At 42.5% G+C, this 21,825-nt stretch overlaps 1 protein-coding gene across 1 annotated transcript in view; it reads right to left on the bottom strand.

Annotated features, from left to right (window-relative positions):
• Nucleotides 1-21,825, bottom strand: part of LINS1 (lines homolog 1) — a 24,724-nt gene continuing 2,899 nt past the window's right edge. Inside the window, exons 3-8 of the mRNA XM_070763504.1 lie at nucleotides 20,102-20,682; nucleotides 19,921-20,010; nucleotides 11,578-11,719; nucleotides 10,205-10,801; nucleotides 4,672-4,849; nucleotides 1-2,255 (exon numbers count right to left, since the gene is read on the bottom strand). Of these exons, the coding sequence (XP_070619605.1) occupies nucleotides 1,370-2,255; nucleotides 4,672-4,849; nucleotides 10,205-10,801; nucleotides 11,578-11,719; nucleotides 19,921-20,010; nucleotides 20,102-20,497 (2,289 nt within the window). The 5' untranslated portion in view covers nucleotides 20,498-20,682 and the 3' untranslated portion in view covers nucleotides 1-1,369. The remainder of the gene's footprint in view (nucleotides 2,256-4,671; nucleotides 4,850-10,204; nucleotides 10,802-11,577; nucleotides 11,720-19,920; nucleotides 20,011-20,101; nucleotides 20,683-21,825) is intronic.

Genomic DNA, 21,825 nt, shown 5'->3' on the forward strand with positions numbered 1-21,825 from the left:
TTTTTCACAGGGAAAAAAAGTGTAATAAGTAATCATGCAGGGTGTATCAACAAGCCACTGTTTTTAAGGTCCAAAATGAATAGCCTTTATTTTAGGGGGAAAAAGCAATGTCTCCAATATCTCCAATGAAACAGATTTGACGCCAGAAATACTTTATATTTTAACACAAGAACATTGAATTGAAAACAGATTGATTTCATAAATTGAAACCTATGTAGTCAATTTTGCAATACCATGTAAGAGAAATGATGCTGAAAGCATTGTTATATAGTGGTTCTCAACCTTTCTAATGCTCTGACCCCTTAATACAGTTCCTTATGTTGTGGTGACCCCCAACCATAAGTCTAGCCCCAATTCTCCCAACAGAGCTTTAAGCTGATTGGCAGGAAGGTCAGAGGGACATCCCCACTGTAAATGCCTGATTGGTTAGATTATAAAAATAGGTTCCAAGATGCCAGAATGCTTTAGTTCCTAACAACAGGGGAAATTTGTCTTTTCCCATGGTCTTAGGTGACACCTTTAAATTATTTAATTATGACATCTCTTCCTTTCCTCAGCATGGGAACACAGAGCTATCCCATCCTCTTTTTAAAAGCAGCAATTAATTCTTTCTGAGGACATATATCCTTCATATCAAAATTATCTGAGACAGAGCAAGGTGCCAAAAATAAAATTCAGAATTTACTGCCCTAAAAAAAAATCCTCTGGGAGAAAATTCACACATAGCACAGACAAGATTGCAACACCCTTTTGGAGTTAAAGGTTTCGAGGGATTTGAAGCTACAATGTTTTTTAATCAAGCAGAAAATTAATATACTGTATTTTTCAGGTGGCTTAAAATTCAGGTGCGTCTTACATTGTGAATGTAACTTTTTTCAAAGCTTTTTTTTTCAGCCCTAACTAGGGGCTAACAATTTCCCCAGCTCTTAACTTGCAAGCTCTTTCATTGTTACTCTCTGCGAAGAATGTTTTCCAAGCCCCAAGTCTTTGCGGGTTTTTTTATTGCTTTAACATGCTCCAAAAGTTTCTTTCCAGCTCTAACCAGGTGCTAATGATTTTCCCAGCTCTTACATTGTTACTCTCTACAAATAAGGTTTTATAAAGCCCTAATCAGGGGATAAAATAATGTGCTGAAGCTGACCACACTAAGGATGCTAGCCAAATGAATATCTGATAAGCAGATTCATTTCCCTTTTTTCCTCCCCAAAAACTGAGGTGCGTCTTACACTCCAAAAAATACGGTACTTCAACCCCAAGGAATTACATTTGGGCCATGTATTTCAGAGCGTATTAATTTTATGGAACATCCTTTCAAATGCTAACAAAAATATGGGTTTAACCTGGAGAACTATATTTCTTTAAAAGCTGACTAGTCTGAAGCAGCTCGGTGATCCTCACTAATTGTATGAACTTGATTCAAAAGCCTCAAGAGTGCGTTCGGATTATATGGAAAGAGACCTTTTGCATGTAACCTAGAAATTGACTTTTCCAATTGTCGGAAGCATGCAGTTGCTTTCTGGAAAGTTTGATCTGCTGACTTAAATTCTGCAGGGGATAGTTTGCTGCCGGAATTTGATGAGATATCCAAATCTTGCACAATGAAAGGAAGCCCCTTTTGCTTGGAGGGTTTTCCACTCTCATCAAGAACGGCTTTATTAGTCCAGGCTCCATAGTTTAAAGCTCCTTGCTCTGTGTCTGGCAAACATTCTTCGCTTATGCATTCTACATCAGAATCTTCTGAGCTTTCATAATCAACCAGCTTCTGAAAAGCACCCGGTAAATGTGGGTCACTAGGTGCTGTTACAAAATCGGACTTGTTGGGTTGTGCGGCTTGACTGTCTCTCTGATGGAGGGTGGACAAATTCAGGGAGGAAGGCAGAAGGACCTCCGTACAAGCCTGTGTATTGTATGCAGTGCTCTGCCCAGTGAGATCTGAGTTGGGGACCTTTTTTTGCTGCCAGGACAAATTCTCTCCCCAAATTCTGAGGTCTTTGCCAACGGTGAACTTAAAGCATTTGGAAACTTGGACGAACTGGTGCCAGTCCTCCACAAGAAGTTTTAAATATCGTACAAAGTATTCCAAGAAGCAGGTTTCTGACGAAATCAAGAAATCCAGAAGAACCGTGGCATCAAATGCGATGCTCCCTAACAGACATAAGAAGATGCAGTGGGGATTATAGCCATTCTGATGTGTCCGATTGTCCTGGGTTCCGTCATCTGAATGGCAGAGGGTAAAATTAACATCATGGCAGAACCTAAAAAATAAGCAAGAACGTCAAATATTAAATTATGACTTCTTGACCAGTGATTGTTTTATCAAGAACTCTTTAACAGTGGAGCTGAATTTACATTTATTATTTTTGGCCAAGTAAGTCAGACCATTAGAGTGATCTCGGTGCTCAAAGCATTCTCTCCCACTGTGTGCAATGCACGTTAAAAGAATAAAAGTGAAGGAAGTGGAGAAGTGAAGAAAGTGAGCACGCTTGTTTTCACCTCCATCAACTGCAATTTGAAATTAACTTATGAGATGGAAAAGAGGCATTGGCAATTACTAATTAGTAATTACTACTTTTTGGCTCGCACAGAGGCTCTGGAGGGCATTTTTGGCTTCCAGGGAGACTCCAGCAGGATAGGAGCTCCAAGGAAGCCTTCCCCAGCTCCAAGGAAGCCTTTGGAGCCTAGGGAGGGTGAAACACGAGCCTAATGGGCCTACCAGAAGTTGGGAAACAGGCCATTTCTGGCCTTCAGAGGGCCTCCGGGGGGTGGGGGTAGCTGTTTTGCCCTCCCCATGCATTGAATAATAATAATAATAATGATAATAATAATAATAATAATAATAATAATAATAATAATAATAATAATAAATAATAATTTATTAGATTTGTATGCCGCCCCTCTCCGAAGACTCGGGGCGGCTCACAACAAGCGATAAAACAATATTGTACAGGCACAAATCTAATATTAAGAAAAAACTAAAAAACCCTATCAATTAAAAACCAAACAGCACATACATACCAGACATAAATTATAATAAGCTTGGGGGAAAGGTGTCTCAAATCCCCCATGCCTGGCGGTATAGATGGGTCTTAAGTAGTTTACGGAAGACGAGGAGGGTGGGAGCAGTTCTAATCTCCGGGGGGAGTTGATTCCAGAGGGCCGGGGCCGCCACAGAGAAGGCTCTTCCCATGGGGCCCACCAGACGACATTGTTTAGTCGACGGGACCCGGAGAAGGCCAACTCTGTGGGACCTTATCGGCCGCTGGGATTCGTGCGGTAGTAGGCGGTTCCGGAGGTATTCTGGTCCAATGCCATGTAGGGCTTTAAAGGTCATGACCAACACTTTGAATTGTGACCGGAAACTGATCGGCAGCCAATGCAAGCCACGGAGTATTGTAGAAACGTGGGCGAATCTAGGAAGCCCCACGATAGCTCTCGCAGCTGCGTTCTGCACGATCTGAAGTTTCCGAACACTTTTCAAAGGTAGCCCCATGTAGAGAGCGTTGCAGTAATCGAACCTCGAGGTGATAAGGGCATGAGTGACTGTGAGCAATGACTCCCTGTCCAAATAGGGCCGCAACTGGTGCACCAGGCGAACCTGGGCAATAATAATAATTATTATTATTATTATTATTATTATTATTATTATTATTATTATTATTAATTAGATTTGTATGCCGCTCCTCTCCGTAGACTCGGGGCGGCTCACAGCAATAATAAAAACAATGTACAATAATAAATCTAATATATTTTAAAACTATCTAAAAACCCCTTATTTAAAAACAAGACATACACACAAACATACCATACATAAATTACATAGGCCTGGGGAAGATGTCTCAATTCCCCCATGCCTGATGGCAGAGGTGAGTTTTAAGAAGTTTACGAAAGGCAAGGAGTGTGGGGGAAACCCTAATCTCCGGGGGGAGCTGGTTCCAGAGGGTCGGGGCCGCCACAGAGAAGGCTCTTCCCCTGGGTCCCGCCAGACAACATTGTTTAGTCAGCGGGATCCGGAGAAGGCCAACTCTGTGGGACCTAACTGGTCGCTGGGATTCGTGCAGCAGAATTATGGGTGTGGGCACTTGGGCATGCGCGATAGCGCACACGCATGCTCTTTTCGCACCCGAGGAAAAAAAGGTTAGCTATCACTGCTTTAGCCTCTTCTCTATGGAAAGGGAAATGAACTGAATTCATGGCAAAACTGAAGAACTATGTCAAAATTTCAGAATACAATTCTCTCTGTTTCATTGAGAGTAATTAATGGACCAGGAGAGTACGTCACTGATCTCTCTGTCAATGTTTCCATAGTCTTATTGAAAGAAGAGGTGCGTATTTGTTTTTAATGTTTATGATACGAAAGAATGCCGCACATCTTCTTTGTACATGCTTGTCAAATTATATGGAAGAAAAGAAATTCTAGATAATACCTGATTCTAAATGCGAACATTATTCATGTACTACGGTATTTGAGAGGAACAAGTAAGCTTGCTAAGGAATTGGAAACCATTTTATCTTAGAAGGAGTGATAGGTTGGAAACAGAAGTAAATGGAATGAATGAGTGTTTCAATTCGAACACTGTTGCCTGAACTGTGTGTTCACTTTCAAGATATTTATTACGATCAATAATCTTTAGCACATACAAGTTGATGGCTTCTGGGAAAAAGGGCACAAACCTTTCCAAGTTTAAATAAATTGCCAGTAATGATTTTACAGCTTCCACCATCTCATCATCTTGTTCTATAAACAGAGAAATCCACATGCAAGGGTGTTCAAATAAGCAGATACTGGCAGAAGGCTTCAGGTGGCTTTTTAAGACTGTCAGGAGTAGATTCATAACACTCTCCAAATGAGCTAAAAGGAAGAAGAAGCAGGATAAATCAATGGCAGCCCCAAATCATATACATAAATAATATTTGCTTTTGATTAAAAATTTACAATATCCGAGGAACTTTTTTTTTAGTATTACTTAATGAAATGTTTTAAAGGGAATGCAAAGGAGGAAGAATAGTCAAAATTTCAATTTGTAGGGAAGTTATTTCCGAAACCCACAGGTGACCAAGTGTGACAATATCCTGCTTGTTAATGTCTTTTAAATCTAAAACTTTTAAAGAATCTTTCAACTTCCAATAAATCTTGCCACAAAAATCCTAAAAACGTATCAACTTTGCTGATTTTTGGAATTCTTCTTACAAAAGAGCCAAGGTGCACAGTGGTTAGAGTGCAGCACTGCAGGCTACTTCAGCTAACTGCTAGCTGCAGTTAAGCAGTTCAAATCTCACCACTGGCTCAAGGTTGACTCAGCCTTCCATCCTTCCGAGGCGGGTAAAATGAGGGCTCAGATTGTTGGGGGCGATATGCTGATTCTGTAAATTGCTTAGAGAGGGCTTTGAATGCACTATGAAGCAGTATATAAGTATAAATGCTAATGCTATTCTTTTTCCTTCCATGTCTCCACACAGTCAATGCAAGGTGGGATTCTAACCAGCCAGAGGTGGGATTGCAATAAAAAAAAATTAAAAAGTGTTTTATTTGGGTGCCAAGAACATATCGGGTCTCTGTAGGGTCTCCTGCCCAAGCAGGGGGTTGGAAGGAAGACCTCCAAGGTACCTTCTAACTCTGTTGTTATTATTATACACTGCTCAAAAAAATAAAGGAAACACTTAAACCACACAATATAACGCCAAGAAAATCAAACTTCTGTGAAATCAAACTGTCCACTTAGGAAGCAACACTGATTGACAATCAATTTCACCTGCTGTTGTGCACATTTAACCTTGTACAGAACAAAGTATTCAATGAGAATATTTCATTCATTCAGATCTAGGATATGTTATTGGAGTGTTCCCTTTACTTTTTTTGAGCAGAACATAATATTACTACAGATAGTCCTCAATTTTCAACAGTCCCTTTAGTGACCGTTTGAAGTTACAACGGCAGTGAAAAAAGTGACTTAGGATAGCTGCTCACAATTATGACCATTCCAGCACCTCTATGATCATGTGATCAAAATCCAGATGCTTGGCAACTGACTTGTACTTATGACAGTTGCTGGGCCCCGGAGTCATGCAATCCCCTTTTGCGACCTTCTGACAAGCAAAGTCAATGGGGAAGGTGGATTCACCTTATAACCCTGTTGCTAACTTAAACAACCACAAAGATTCGCTTAACAACTGCGGCAAGATAGGTCGTAAAATGGGACAAAATTCACTCAATAAATGTCTTGCTTAGCAACATAAATGTTGGACTCCATTGTGGTCGTAAATTGAGGGCTAGCTGTACAGTCTTTGGAGACAAGTACAAGTGTTTTTATATCAGGAAACGCTACTGGTACTGACTTAAGGACTTAGCGAAGGGATGCCGAGTCTGGGCTCAAGGAAGAAAGGATCCGTTTTCAAATTCAACCTGGCACGAAGTTTCTGCTCAGGTAACAGATTAAAAATATTCACGCCTACAGCTTCCATAATCCAGAAAACTGATCCTGTGTGCATATAATTATCCACTCCACTAAAACCCCTCCACTTTAGCTGAGCCCCATCTTTTATGGACTGTATATTGAGACTTCTGGGAGTGGAACCTCTTAATTAAACTGGAGACACCATCAAGCTGAATTTCAAATTGCACACTTCACTGAACATCAATATTCTCTAGAGAGCCTCTGGATTACAACACCTGCTCAAGTTAAACACAATCCTCCCACACCTTGGACAATGTAACTTTGCTAGAGACAGCTCTCTATGCCACGCTGGGAAGATTCTGAATTTCTCAAGCAACATTTTACAGAAATGCCACATGAATGAATAACAGGCATCTTCTCTTAAAAGTAATTTATTTCTGCAGTATCTGCAGAACCAAAATTTGCACACTCATTCAGCAATCACAGTTCTTTCTGTACATTTTTATGATTTGATCCCTAAGTTCTACCCTGTTTTCCCCGAAAGTAAGACCTAGGAGAGGTTTGGTAGAATTGCCTAATATAAGGCATCCCCCGAAGGTCACACGTAGGAGACGTTTCATTTCGCAGCATTCCCGAACACAACATATATAACACTGCTGTCCATAAATTGCATGCCAAAACGCTGCATTAATCAGATTTAAAACACATTCAACACGCATCCAACATGCGGCTGCGTGCTTGGATGTGTTTTTGCTGCAGCAGGACACAGGATACAATTCATTGAAAAAAAATAAGACATCCCCTGAAAATAAGACGTAGCACATCTTTGGGAGAAAAAATCAATATAAGATGCTGTCTTGTTTTTGGAGAAATATGTATTATGTGTGTTAAAAGAAAACACCATCTTTAATATTTTCTTATTATCATCACTGTTTTTTCTGACGTTGCTTAGATTTTCCAGGCCAGGGATGGCTAACCTTTTCCGGACCAAGTGCCCAAAGCCTGTGTGCATGAATGCGCATGCCTGAACCCCCAAAATGCAATGTATGCCCTGCCTCCATGCATGTGCCCCACTCATGCATGCATGCTTGGGGCACCCTGTATGCCCTCGCACATGTACCCATGGGCCCTTCACATTCACCCTGCGCATGCACGCTTGGCCCCTGCACACACCCCATGTTCCCCGCACATGTGTGTGTGCCCCCATGTGCACATCCCCATCCCACACGCATGTCTGGCAGAGATCCAAAGACCAGCTGGCAGGTGGAAGGCGCATGGACATGCGTGGCAGAAGTGAACTGGAGTTAAAAGCTCGTGTGCCATCAGAGAGGGCAGTGCGTACCACCTCTGGCGGGGATGTCATAGGTTTGCTATCAGGGCGCTAGGCTGGGAAAGGCAATCAACATTAGAGCTTTATTTAATCCATAATCTAGTAGCTGAACCTTGTAGTTTAATTTAGGGAACAAAGGTTCCTGGATAGCTTTTGAGTTACTATGATAAATTCACAGATCTTTCTGGGAAAATTATTTCTTGAAGAGCTTATAAGTAGGTAGTAAATCCTCTTTAGCATATTGGAAGGGGAAGTAGTTCAACAAATAAAGGAGAGAAAAACTGGTGGATTAACACATTTATCACTTCCATCCAATAAATCTGAACTTCCATTCTTCTAAACTGCTCTCACACACAGACACACACACACAGATAAATATATATATATACATACACATACATACATACATACATACATACATACATACATGCTTGTGCGTTCTGGTTTATTCCCATGTAATATTGTGAGTGTTTTTGCAACGTTTCGGCAATATCACACTCACCATCCATATTCATAGCAGCACGAAGCCAAAGACCTCAGCTTGAGGATGGCGAGGGTGGTCTTACCGAAACTTTGCAGAAACACTCACAATATTACACGGGGAAAAACCCGAATGCACAAAAATATATATATATATATATATATATATATATATATATATATATATATATATATATATATATATATATATATTTATTTTCGTAGATTTTCACGGGTATATGTATGTAGATTGTTCTGAGTTCGGGTTTTGCCCCATGTAATATTTTGAGTGTCTGTGCGACGTTTCGGTGAAATCACATTCACCATCATCAGGCTGAAGTTTTAAGCTTCGTGTTGCATATACATAATTAATACATAATTAAAAACATCAAACAATACTTATAATAAAATATATACTGCTCAATTTCCATATTTACAGCAACACGAAGCTTAAAACTTCAGCCTGATGATGGTGAATGTGATTTCACCGAAACGTCGCACAGACACTCAAAATATTACACGGGGCAAAACCCGAACTCAGAACAATCTACATATATATACAGTGATCTCTCGATTATCGTGAGGGTTCCGTTCCAAGACCCCTCGCGATAATTGATTTTTCGCGATATAGCGGTGCGGAAGTAAAAACAACATCTGCGCATGCGCACCCTTTTATTCCATGGCCGCGCATGCGCAGATGGTGGAGCCAGGGAGCGACGAAAGTTCGGAAGCCGACAGGTTGCTTTCAATGTCGGCTGCCCTCGCCCCCCCAGCACCCGCTCGCCCGCTGTTCGCCGCTCGCCCGCCTGCCCGGCCGGCCGCTCACTCACTCGCCACTCTCCCATTCGCTCGGCCGGCCGCTGCCCGGCTGGGGAGGTGGATTCACCGCCCCCACCAGCCCGATCTCTCTCCGGTGGCTGGGGAGGTGGATTTGCCGCCCCCACCAGCCCGATCTCTCTCCGGTGGCTGGGGAGGTGGATTCGCCGCCCCCACCAGCCCGATCTCTCTCCGGTGGCTGGGGAGGTGGATTCGCCGCCCCCACCAGCCCGATCTCTCTCCGGTGGCTGGGGAGGTGGATTCGCCGCCCCCACCAGCCCGATCTCCCTCCGGTGGCTGCCGCCCCCACCAGCCCGATCTGGGGAGGTGGATTCGCCGCTCCTCGCCGCCTTCGCCTCGCTTCGCCTCAGCTGCTGCCCGCTGCCTTCATCTTCTCCCCAAACTCCTCCTTCCCTGCCAAAGCAGCCACCGCAGTCGAGCGCGTGAGTGATGCAGGGCAGCCCAATGCCGCCGGGAGGGGAATCCAAGCCGGTGGCTGGGGACGCGGATCCACTGCCCTCGCAGCCCGATCTCCCTCTGTGTGGGAGGGGGGGGGGCGACGAACCGACGATCAGGGACTGTCCGTCCCTGTTGGGTGGTGCAGGGCAGGCACAGGGAGGGAGGGAGAGAAAGGAAAGAGAGAGAAAGGGAGGGAGAGAAAATTGAATGAAGAAGGGAGAGAAAGAGTAAGAGGTAGAAAGGATAGAGAAAAAGAGAAAGGGAGAGAGAAGTGACTCTTGGTGATGACGTATGACGTCATCAGATGGGGAAAACCGTGGAGTATTTTTTAATTATTATTTTTTGAAAAATCGCGATATAGCGTTTCGCGAAGATCGAGATCGCGAAAATCGAGGGATCACTGTATATATATATAGATGTATCATATTTTTGCTGAATTGAAAATGAAATGAAATGAAATATGATACACATACAAAATTCAGCAAAAATATGAATATAGTTTGTCGGCTATGAAAAAATTAATTAACTGCCTTGGATAGGGCCCTGGGTTGGGACGAGAGGCAAAAGGGAGCATTAAGCTCCTCCCATATTTGGGTATGTCGGGCTGATTCGACAGAAAACACACACACACATATATTCAAAAATACAGTAGCAACCCTATTCATTTTCACCTTGTATATAGTTTGCTCACAAAACACTTTGAAGACACTTTAGGAAGCAAAATTACCTTGTGGTTCAGTTTTGTAGGCAAAGTCCTGGATCTTCTTCTCTAATGCTTTAAGCAGAAGCAAGCTTAAGGATCTGAAGATCACTACGTCAAAGTTATTCTTCGCCTGCGCTTGAGGTTCAATGGTGCTACCATCAAAATGGCGGGTGTTTCCAGTAACACACAGCCTGCCCAACCAATCAGAATTCACCAAGTGTAGCACGGTATCAGCGAATGCTAATCGATCCTTGTCAAAATGAGGGTCCCGGGATGAGGAAGGAAGCGCCTTGGTCTTGATTAGGTCTTCGCCAGCTTTGTGAAGAATGCAGTTCTTAAGCAACGCGATCAATTTCTTCTTGATGAATCCATGAACGGATGATGTGACAAGACCGCCGATATCACAACAGTTCAAAAACAATACCCTCTGGCATCCAAGGTTAAGTGGCACTTGAATCCTGGAAGCTACAAGCAACTCAAAAAGATCTACAAAGCCATTCAGGTCATTTGTTGATTTTGCAGATAGTGGAATACTGTGAGCGGATGAATAATGAGAAAGGATAGAACTGTAAAAGTTTTCCAGCACTTTGTTAAGTGGAATAAGAAGTTTCTTCAGGTCACCTATAATAACAACAAGAGCAGCAACATTTTTTTTTGTCTAGAAGAGTAATGAGAGATACGAGCCTCCATTGAAGGTTTAACATAGAAAAGAAAAGTTTTATATACACTGCTCAAAAAAATAAAAGAAACAGGCAAAGAACACATCCTATATCTGAATGAATGAGATATTCTCACTGAATACTTTGTTCTGTGTAAAGTTGAATGTGCTAACAACATGTGAAATTGATTGTCAATCAGTGTTGCTTCCTAAATGGAGAGTTTGATTTCACAGAAATTTGATGTAGTGTATACTTGGAGTTATATTGTTTATTTTTATTTATTTATTCATTTGTCCAATATACAAATACATAGGAAGAAAATAGACATGTGATAATATAAAAGAGGGTGAAAGTGAACTTAGAGGAGAGGATATATGAAAGGAAGAGAATATATAAGATAGGTGAAAGAAAGTGTGTTGTTTAAGTGTTCCCTTTATTTTTTTGAGCAGTATATATTTTATTATAAGTATTGTTTGATGTTTTTAATTATGTATTGTTTTATACCCCTATAAACAATAGCAGCAGCATCAACAGGGCTTATATATGATACAGAGACCATAACTAAATTATCAGTCAAAATTATAACTTTTTCTCATTTAAAAACCTATTTCTTTCCTGAAAATTTACAACACAAGCAATATCCATAACAATATGAACATATCGGTAGCTTTCATGAAGAGTATCTGTGTATTGATCTACTATTAGTTACTTGCAGCGTAATGCCAATTGAAACGGTACCTTCTTTGCAAGTGTTGTCGCCATTCAAAATTTCTTTTATTACATTGGTCAAAGTCCAGAGGCATTCTGCTATCGATCTATTACTGGGGAATCCTGATAAAGTTTCTAAACAAAAAGCAAGCCAGGCACTATTTAATGAATTCTGGGAAAAGAGAGAGAATGCACGTTACCCTGGGTTAGACCGAACAAAAGATGACATCTTGGACATCTGTCTGAAGGATAACTTTCAACCCTTCTCCAAAAATCAACACAAAGCATGAAAAAGGCAACTGTTTCAAAGGTTTCTGGCATTGGCCGTGATGGGTTTCCTCATCATTCTGCTCTCTTTAGTAAGTGACTAGCTAGCCAAACCAGTAACACAAAGCAAGGTCTATATATCTTATTACCCAACTCGTACAGCTTTATTACTCAACATTTTGTTTCACCAGTCATGAAAGCAGAAGAGCACATAGAATAGACAGATAGAATAGATAGAATACTTTATATGGCCAAATGTGATTAGACATGCAAATAATTTGTTTCCGGTGCACAAGCTCTCAAGATACATGCAAAGCAACAGAGTAATAATAATCATAATACAATATCAATAAGAGGAGGTGGTAGAGAAGATGAGAAGGATGATAACACTAAGATTATACCCATACATTGGTAAATATACCTAGACGTAAAACGATACTATATTAGGTATATGATTAATTGATTGATTGATTGATTGGATTTATATGCCGCCCCTCTCCAAGGACTTAATTAGGATAATAATCAATCCTGCTTTCTTAGTTGTTCTTGTCTTTTGGCAGCTCTGTGCATGTGCACACTGGGAACAGGCTCCAGCTGTTCCTCTGTCTCACTGCTGTCTAGCTCCAGAGGCAGCTGATAACTGCCAGACAGCCTTGGCCCTCTCTCTGCCTCCAACACAGAGCCTTGTCCAAGCCTTCTCCAGCCTCCAGGACTGCCAATGTTCCCCCACAACCTCCTGTTTGACTCTGCTGCCAGCTCTGCTGGCGGGCCACAACACCAGCCTGTTTATATGGAAATATGAGCAGTGTAGGTAGTCCACAATGGAGGATATTTTTTTTTAGAGGCAGTTGTTAAATAATTTTGCCCCCTTTGATGACCTTTCCTGCCCCAGATGTTAAATGAATCCCTGCAATAGTTAAGTTGGTCACCCAGTTGTTAAGTGAATCTTCTCCATTGAGTTTGCTTGTTAGAAAGTCTCAAAAGAGGATCATGCGACGCCAGGACACAGCAATGTCATAACTATAAATCAGTTAGCAAGCATCTGAATTTTGATCACGTGACCATGGGGATGCTATACGGTTGTAAGTGTGAAAAAACAGTCATGTCACTTTTTTCACTAGTGTTATACCTACATGAATGGTTGTAAATTTATTTATTTATTTGTTTGTTTGTTTATCCATTCAATCATTTATTTATTGGATTTGTATGCCGCCCCTCTCCGAGGACTCGGGGCGACTCACAACATATCAAAACAATAAACAATAGACATATCTAAAAATCCAATTAATATAAAAACTTTAAAAACTCTAATAACAATTAAAATCACTAATTACCATTCACACAGGAAGACATACAACACTCATCGGCCAGGGGGCGAGGATCTAATGGCCCCAAGCCCAGATAGGTCTTTAAACTTTTACGGAAGGCGAAGAGGGTGGGGGCAGTGTGAATCTCTGGGGGGGAGCTGATTCCAGAGGGCCAGGGCCCCCACAGAGAAGGCCCTTCCCCTAGGCCTAGGTCCTGCCAAACAACATTGTCTAGTTAATGGGACCTGGAGAAGTCTGACTCTGTGGGACCTAACTGGTCGCTGGGATTCATGCGGCAGAAGGCGGTCCTGGAGGTAATCTGGTCCGATGTCATGTAGGGCTTTATAGGTCATAACCAACACTTTGAATTGCTCCAGAAACCAATCAGCAGCCAATGCAGTCTGCGGAATGCTGGAGAAATATGGGTATGCCTTGGAAGGCCCATAACTGCTCACACGGCTGCACTCTGGACGATTTGAAGTTTCCGAACACTCTTCAAAGGTAGCCCCATGTAGAGAGCATTGAAGACTACTTATATTTAATTTGAGATGCACAGAGCATAAGGACATGTTGTACCCTTTATGCCTTTAGCAAGCTTAGAAGAAATTTTAAGTAATATTTTCTAAGCATGGCAGTCAAAATGCTGGGCTGCTAATGCCTCCTCATGCTGAGGCATCATTGAAGAACATTCTGAGAACACAAATGCTCTCACTTTATACTAGACCTTTGGTTAACTTCCATACTTTTATATTTTGTAGCCCAGGCTATAAAGTTTAATGTCAAAGAATTTTTCCACCTACCTATTCCATCAATCACTTCTATAAAGTTTAACTTTAAAAGCTCACCCTAACCCAGGGGTCGACAAAGTTGTTCAGAATCTAGGAGCCAGCCAAAAAATTTAGGAGCCAGAATTTTTTTTAAGCAAACTTGGTTTTTAATTTAACAAAAAAACCATTACAAACGTTATAAACAACATTTTACTTTTAAAGATAATAAATATTATATTTTGATATTTTAGATTTTAGGCAACATTCTAGTGTTTTTCACTTTGCGTTTTGTGGCCATGAACATGCCTTGTGATTTTAGAGCTGAAGTACCAGTGGTCCACAGCCTTGGCAGGATCAAACGCCTTCACAGATGGCCCATTCATGGTGATCATAAACAAGTCACTTAAACTTTCTTCTTGCATCCTTGATCTGAATTTATTTTTGACCATGTTCATCAAACTAAATCCTCTTTCACAACATGAGGTTGAGACAGGGAGCACCGCTACAATCGACAACAGGTTTCCCAGAACTGGAAATCTCTCGGTGTTGGAGAGTGCCAAATCCAGAAGCTCACACAGTTTCTTTCCTTTTCCAAGGACCTTAAACTCATACCACTCATTGAGGAGTGAGTGAATACATTGGTCATCACTTTCAGGTGGAGATAGCTGTTTACGAAAATGATGAGCCAATGCAGTAATCTCAACCACACCGTAGTCCGGTGTGGTTGAGATTACTGGCCCGAAGGGAAGGAGCGGTTCGGGTTCCCCCCTCTCTCTTTCTCTCTCTCTCTTCTCTTTCTCTCACTCACTCTCTTTCTATCTCTCCCTCTTTCTCTCTACCTTTCTTTCTTTCTCTCTCTCCCTTTCTCTGTCCCTCTCTTTCTTTCTCTCTGTTCTTCTCTTTCTTTCTTTCTCTCTGTCCCTCTTTCTTTCTCTCTGCCCCTCTCTTTCTCTCTCTCCTTCTCTATCTCTCCCTCTTTCTCTCTCCCCCTTTCTATCTCTCCTCTTCCTTTCTCTCTCTTTCTCTCTCCCTTATTTTTTCTCTCTCTCTCTTTCTCTCTCATGCACCACACCAGCAGCAGAGAGAAAGAGAGAGGTAGAGATCGGGCGCGTTACCGGGTGGTGGAGGCGGTGTGGGGCCATGTGTGTGTGTGTGAAGATGGGGAAGGGGGGGAGTTTTGAGGAAAAGATGGAAACGCCTCGCCCCAAAGAGGGAGCGAGAGAAACGCGCTGGAAGCGAGCTAGACAAATGGGTGGAGGCCAAGGTGAAGCCGGATGACAAGCAAAGCAGGTCCGCCTCCTTCGCAGAGGGGCGCGAAGAAGGTTGGCGCAACCCAACGTCAAAAGTTTGCTGAAGTCCACTGGCAGCCCATCTTCGTGGGCGGGTGGGCGGGCGGAGGGGCGAAGTGTTCAGCGAGCTCTTCGTCGCCCTCCGCTCTCTCTCTTTCTTTCTCATACACCACGCCAGCAACAGAGAGAGAAAGAGAGAGAGCGGAAGGCGGCTTGCTGGTCCACGCTCGCCTGGATAAGCGGTCCCGCATGGCCCCAGCGCCGTGGCCACCACCGGGAAGTCGGAGAGCAGCTTCTTGACGAAGCAGCTCGCTGAGGAAGTTTGCCTGGCCCACACTCGACGACTCGTCCACCAGGAAGACCAGCTCCAAGCGGTCGCTCTTCTCTTGCAACTGCCTCACCTGCCGCTTGAAAGCACGCCCGAGTTTCTCCACTCGATTGCCCGCCGCTGCAGCGGGAGACTCCGCCAACGACGTCCCGGCGGCGCCCGTCTTGAACGGAGCCGAGAGCGCCGCTAGGGAGCTCAAGTTGAAGGGGCGGTAGAGGTTGCGCGGCTGCCCGGGCGTCCATGCCAGAGCCCCGCCGACCCACAAGCACATCCCGGCGAGCCACCACATCCCTCCGGGCTCGTCCACCGTCTATGATTAAAGTCATTTTAAAAAAAATTCCCTTGAGTTTCCTCATGTCGGGCCCGCGCCTTTCCCCCCCAGACGGCGGAAATCTCCTCAGTCGCCTCACCACGGCGCGCACGTGGCGAGGGCTGGCGCGCGTTTGTCTCGGTTTGGCGCTTTCCCGCTTAATAATAAAATAAAATTATAATTACCCTCCTTTCGCCACCCCCCTTGTAAGCCCTTCTCTACCTCTCTCTTTCTCTCTCTGCTGCTGGTAAGGGCAGGCAGCCGGCAAGAGGGAGGGTACAGACTGGGCATGTGCAAGGAGCCGCTGACTGCGGGCCCCAATTTGCCCGGGGCCCGGTACAGCGGTCCCAGTAGTACCCGTCTATCGGCGGCCCTGCGTCTGTGTGCGGTGGGGGGGAGTGAAGGGGTTCGAGTAGGAGGCGGAATGGAGGCAAGGGGGGGAGGGAGAGACGCACGCAAGCGCAGGGGACGCTGGGAAAGCAGCTCGCTCCGAGGTTGATGGGCGGAGCTACGGAAGCCAAGATGTACCATTTCTGGGCGTAAACACAAGGCGGGAAAAATATACTGTATACATACAGTACAGCAGGCAACATTTTCTAGGCGCCAGACAACATTTTCTAGGCGCCACTGGCGACCAGGCGCCTGGGTTTGTCGATCCCTGCAACCCCTGTAACACTTTGTTCTCCCCAATCAAATGCTGCTTATTTATTCTAATAAATAATAATAATTAAAAAAAATATCTTCATGGCAATTTTTTGACAGCTGAAAAAAAGGGGAATGGTACTATCTTAAGAAAAAACACAGTGGGTGGAAAAGTCATGGATTTGGTTGGGACGCTAGCATTACTTGAGTTAAATTCAGGCTACAAAAAAACCAGTTTGGGAGAATAGATGACAGAAGCAAAGAGTAGCTTCCATACACTTACAAGATTTGCAGGAAAATCTGCAGGCATTCTGAACAGCAGAATATCCAAAATGTGATTTCTCTTGTCCTATGAAGCCCTCTAGATGATTATTTCAGTACTGCATTATGACACCAGTTAGCAGGAGGAAACCAATGAGGTGGAGTTGCACATGGGAAAGAATCTGCATCAAAATGCAGAATATATATAGAGCAGTGATAGTGAACCTCTGGCACGGGTGCCACATCTGCTGGCACGCGAGCTGTTGCCCTAGCTCAGCTCCAACATGCCAGCTGATTTTTGGCTCGCACAGAGGCTCTGGAGGGCATTTTTGGCTTCCAGAGAGCCTCCAGGATGATGGGGGAAGGAATTTTTATCCTCCCCCAGCTCCAGCTCCAGGGAAGCCTTTGGAGCCCGGAGAGGGCAAAACATGAGCCTACTGGGCCCACCAGAAGTTGGGGAACAGAGGGCCTCCGGGGGGTGGTGGAAGCTGTTTTTGCACTCCCCAGGCATTGAATTATGGGTGTGGGCACTCGAGCATGCACGATAAGACACATGCACATTCTTTCGGCACTCAAGGGAAAAAAGGTTCACCATCACTGATATAGAGTGTCTGTATACTTAACGATATGGTTGGTCAGCATCAACTATTTTTGTGGTACAGTGATCCCTCGATTAGCACGGTCTCGATTAGTGCGAAACGCTACAACACGGTTTTTCACAAAATATTAATTAAAAAATACTCCACGGTTTTTTTGCTATACCACGGTTTTTCCCACCCGATGACGTCATACGTCATCACCAAGAGTCACTTCTCTGTCTCTTTCTCTTTCTTTCCTGTCACTATGCTTCAATCATTTTCTCATTTCTCTTTTTTCTCCCCTTTTTTCTATCATTTCTCTCTCTCTTTCTTCCTCTCTCACACTCTCTTCCTCCCTTCTCTCTCCCCCCCTCCACTTGCCCACGAGAAGAAAAAAAGCAACCTCTGCCGGGCAGCTCCCCTTGTGCCCCCGCTTTGTGCCTGCCTCTTTTGGGGATTTTTTTTCTTTTCTTTTTTGCGCTGGCGGCGGGAACTGTTGGGGAGGGCTCTGCCGGGAAGGCCTCTCAGCTGCAGAGCCGAATGGGGGCGAAGGCAACAGCGGAGCCCGGCGCTGGGGCCATGCGAGGCTGTTCATCCAGGGGGGCGTGGACTGGCAAGTCGCCCTCCTTTCTCTCTCTTTCTCAAGATCGCTTGCCGCTTGCCTATTGCAGCGAAGGAGGCGAAGCAAGGCTCCAAGCTGCAAAGCGGCAAGCGGCAAGCGATCTTGGGGTTTCCCCTTTGCCTGGGCGGCGGGAAGACCAAGGGAAGGTTCCTTCAGCCGCCCAACACCTGATCCGCTCCGCAGCGCGGCAGCAGCGAGGAGCCGAAGATGGGGTTTCCCCTTTGCCTTTACCCCATCTTTGGCTCCTCGCTGCTTCCGCGCTGCGGAGCAGATCAGCTGTTGGGCGGCTGAAGGAACCTTCCCTTGGTCTTCCCTGCCGCCCACACGCAAACTCCACCATCTGCGCATGTGCGGCCATGAAAAAAATGGCGCGCATGCGTAGATGGTGTTTTTACTTCCGCATCCAGTATAACACGGAAATCGGTTAGCGCGGGAGGTCTTGGAACGTAACCCCAGCGCTAACTGAGGGATCACTGTATATGAAAAAGCAGCAAGTCTTAAAAAAACAACAACAACCGCCTTCCTATTATATATGTAAGGAACATTCAAGCATATCTCCGCTCCCCATCTTTTAAACCAACTATATGCCACAAATAACTGAAAATTATATGCATGGATTAATAATGCATCCTGTGAGATAGTGAAAAAAACAAAGTCATTTATGAGGGTGAACTACAGAATTTTGAGATGAGCTACTAACAGCGGCAACATTGCCAATGAAATATACCTGCACTTCTTTTTATTTTTATCCACCAAAGTTTCTTAATTGTTTCATTCAAGGGGTTCTAGTTCTATACAGCTAATGCTTGTAAACAATCAAACACAAACATGGCATTAAAAGATTGCAATGCAAACACAGCACAATTAGGAAAAAGGAACTAGATAACCAAATGACTGCAATCTAAATACAGTAGAAAAACCTTTCCCCACCCATCTGGTTTGAAAACTCAGAGCTTTCCCTGGATGTTTTGGGTGTAAATCTTTTATTCTCCCACAAAAACAAGAAATGTTAAAATTCTCTTGAAACATCGTATCAGGTAGGGGGAAAAACAGGAAATCATTCATTTTTAAGATAAGCTAGCTAAACCGTTGTTACTTCATTAAAAATCATAGTGGTTGAATTAGATGCATCATTAAAAACACTTAGCTAATAATTAACCACAATATAGAATAGTATTACTAATAACTTTCTTCTCTTATTTTTTCTGTTTGTATAAGCACAGAACATTTTAAAATAAAAAAAGTTTAATTAGTAAGTTTAATATTGAAAATATAGAGCTAAAATTAACAAGAATGTAACTTACATGTATGACATTTCTGCTTTGATCTGAATATAGTTAGGATTTTTTATATTTTTGTATTAGTTAGACTTCTACGACAAGAGGAGCAATGGTAGCTCCTTAAATGTTTATTGTTGTATGTCTTTGTTTGTCTTTTTTAAAAAATTCAATAATTTTTTTTTAAAAAAACAACAACATTTAGCTATACATAATACATATCTACAAAAAGAATAGTTCAGTGGAAAAGATATTTCCTTGGGTATAAATTATGAAGAATGTCTCTTTAAAGAAAATGCTTGGTCATTTATGGATTTATTGTATTTACATGTTTTTAAAAAATCTGGCCCTATTTTCTAAGTGCAACATTTGGGAGAAAAGTACCTTGCCCAATGAGGAAGGCATAGACATCTGCCTGGCCAGCCCAATGAGTAAAAGCAATGTAATTAAGAGGGGGTAGCAGATGGCACCACCAGGTATACGTTTACCTCTTATTTTACCAGAACAAAACTGGCTGAATTGAGAGTGCATGTAATTAGTATTTTTGCTGGATGGGGATTTATAACATTAAAGATTAAGTTCTGTACCATGTGCTCATTGTACAAAATCCTAAACAGTTACTGTTGGCAGCTATTATTACATTTGTATTTGAAGTAAAAACAAAACCTGCAAAGCAGATACATTTGGTTAAATAGTAACTCCAAAGCTCCCTTTTTCTGACTTACCTCTTCTCTCAGCTGAAAATGCACAAGGGAAGCCAAACTTTTAGAAGCCATGTGAGAGAGCTGTTTATCCGAACTACGTAGCAGATGAATCTAGGAGAATTGGAAACAGAAGGAAGCTGTAGCTATGGAGACACCTTAACAAAGGAGTTTTGAGAAACACATCACCTTTGGGGAAACTTACTAATTCGGAGACAATGTTCAGTTCTTCCAGGATTCTCAGGATCTCAATAAATTTCTGTTTTATTTCAGTAGCTACCTCTTGCAGGTGCAGTTTGGCGAGCATCATCTTGATCAAAGTTAACTGAAGCAGAATAATTTCCCGGGCATGGCACTTCAGATGGCTAAGGTTTTTAGAAATATCATGTTTGTTGTTTATTGGGTCTAGACCAGAAGAGATCTGAGCATCCAACTTAGCAAGACAATGACAGGCACATAATTCACAGTTTTTTGCTGATGAAAAAACGGAAGGATTTAGAAGAGTCGCACACTTGTAACTATCTTCGGCTAACAAAGCACCAGCAATTATATCATTATGCATTTTTTGAAGGAAGTGAAAGTAAGTCTCCATTATCAGCATTTTTATATATATCCAGGGATTCTTTATATATTCAAATCAGTAGAATTTGAATTGGTTTTTTTTCCTTCCAGAAACTGATTCTCATATAGGATGTAACTTTGTAAAGATTCCAATTCCATTGTTTATTTTCAGGAAGTGACTTTCATATAAGAGGTTACTTTGTAGAGATTCCGATTCCACTGTGCCTTAAAGAAAATGACAAAAAATAGTAACAATTCTTAGTGGAATGTCAAAACAATTCAAGTTATTTTATCAGATTAGAAACATTTCAGCACCAAGTACTATTTAAATATGGCTACTAATTATTTTTATTAGGTTTTTATTCCACTATTTCCTCAATCAAGGCAGTTTACATGGAGGTCTCTGTCTTTTTCATTCTCATAGCACAACCCTCTGGAAGTAGCTGGTGGGAGGCAATTCTTCTCTCATTTGCCCCACCCCTCTCTCCCTTCCTTCTGCATTTCTTTCTCTCTCTACTTTTTAAAACCTTATCTATTTCTACTACCCAAAATTACTAAAGAACTTCCTTGGCTGACTCTAGGCCAGAACCTGGCTTTATCTAGTTGCAGCTTAACAACTTAACCACTAACATTTAATCACTAGTTATACTATCAATGATGTAAATGCTATATGCTAAACGAATTATACTAAAAAAAATGAATTATCTAAAGAACTTTCTTGGCTGACTCTAGGCCAAAACATGGCTTTACCTAGTTGCCTAAAACCTCTGAATTTTTTTCTATCAAATGTGGTCATCCTAATTTTGCTCAAGATCTCTCAAATAACTATCTATCCTAATCCTATTCCTTAAAAATCTTCTATTTAAAAGAAAATTCCTGTCTCTTCACCTTTTTTTTTTGCCCATATCCATTTTTGCAATCTTAAATACTCATGCTGCATACAGGAATGTAGTCTAGAGGAAACGAATTACTTCATTCAGAGCAGTTCCCAATATTTAACTTAGAACTTGAAAGATAAGCATTCTAAAAGGCGGCAATTATAAACCGCTTCTGTATTGTTACTAGGTAAATTTCTAATGCACGAGTACATCAATTAACAGGATTCTTTTTCTTGGTCCCAGCAAATGGCAGCTTGGTACAGTGGTTAAGGCACAAGGCATGTGCATTGGGAAACTGAGTTTTAATCCTGCCGCAGGCCCAAAACCTCAAGAGGCTTCCTGCATGAGAAACAAAACACGTCCTCAAAGAAAAACCAGAAAGTCCAGTTGCTTCTTTAGGAAAAAAAGCACCTTTGAGACAACTATGACTTGGATGACTGAGAATCTCCTTAGAACATTAAGAACTACATGTGGACAGGTAGTCCTCGCC

This window comes from Erythrolamprus reginae, chromosome 10 (assembly GCF_031021105.1).
Source record: "Erythrolamprus reginae isolate rEryReg1 chromosome 10, rEryReg1.hap1, whole genome shotgun sequence".
NCBI lineage: Eukaryota > Metazoa > Chordata > Lepidosauria > Squamata > Dipsadidae > Erythrolamprus > Erythrolamprus reginae.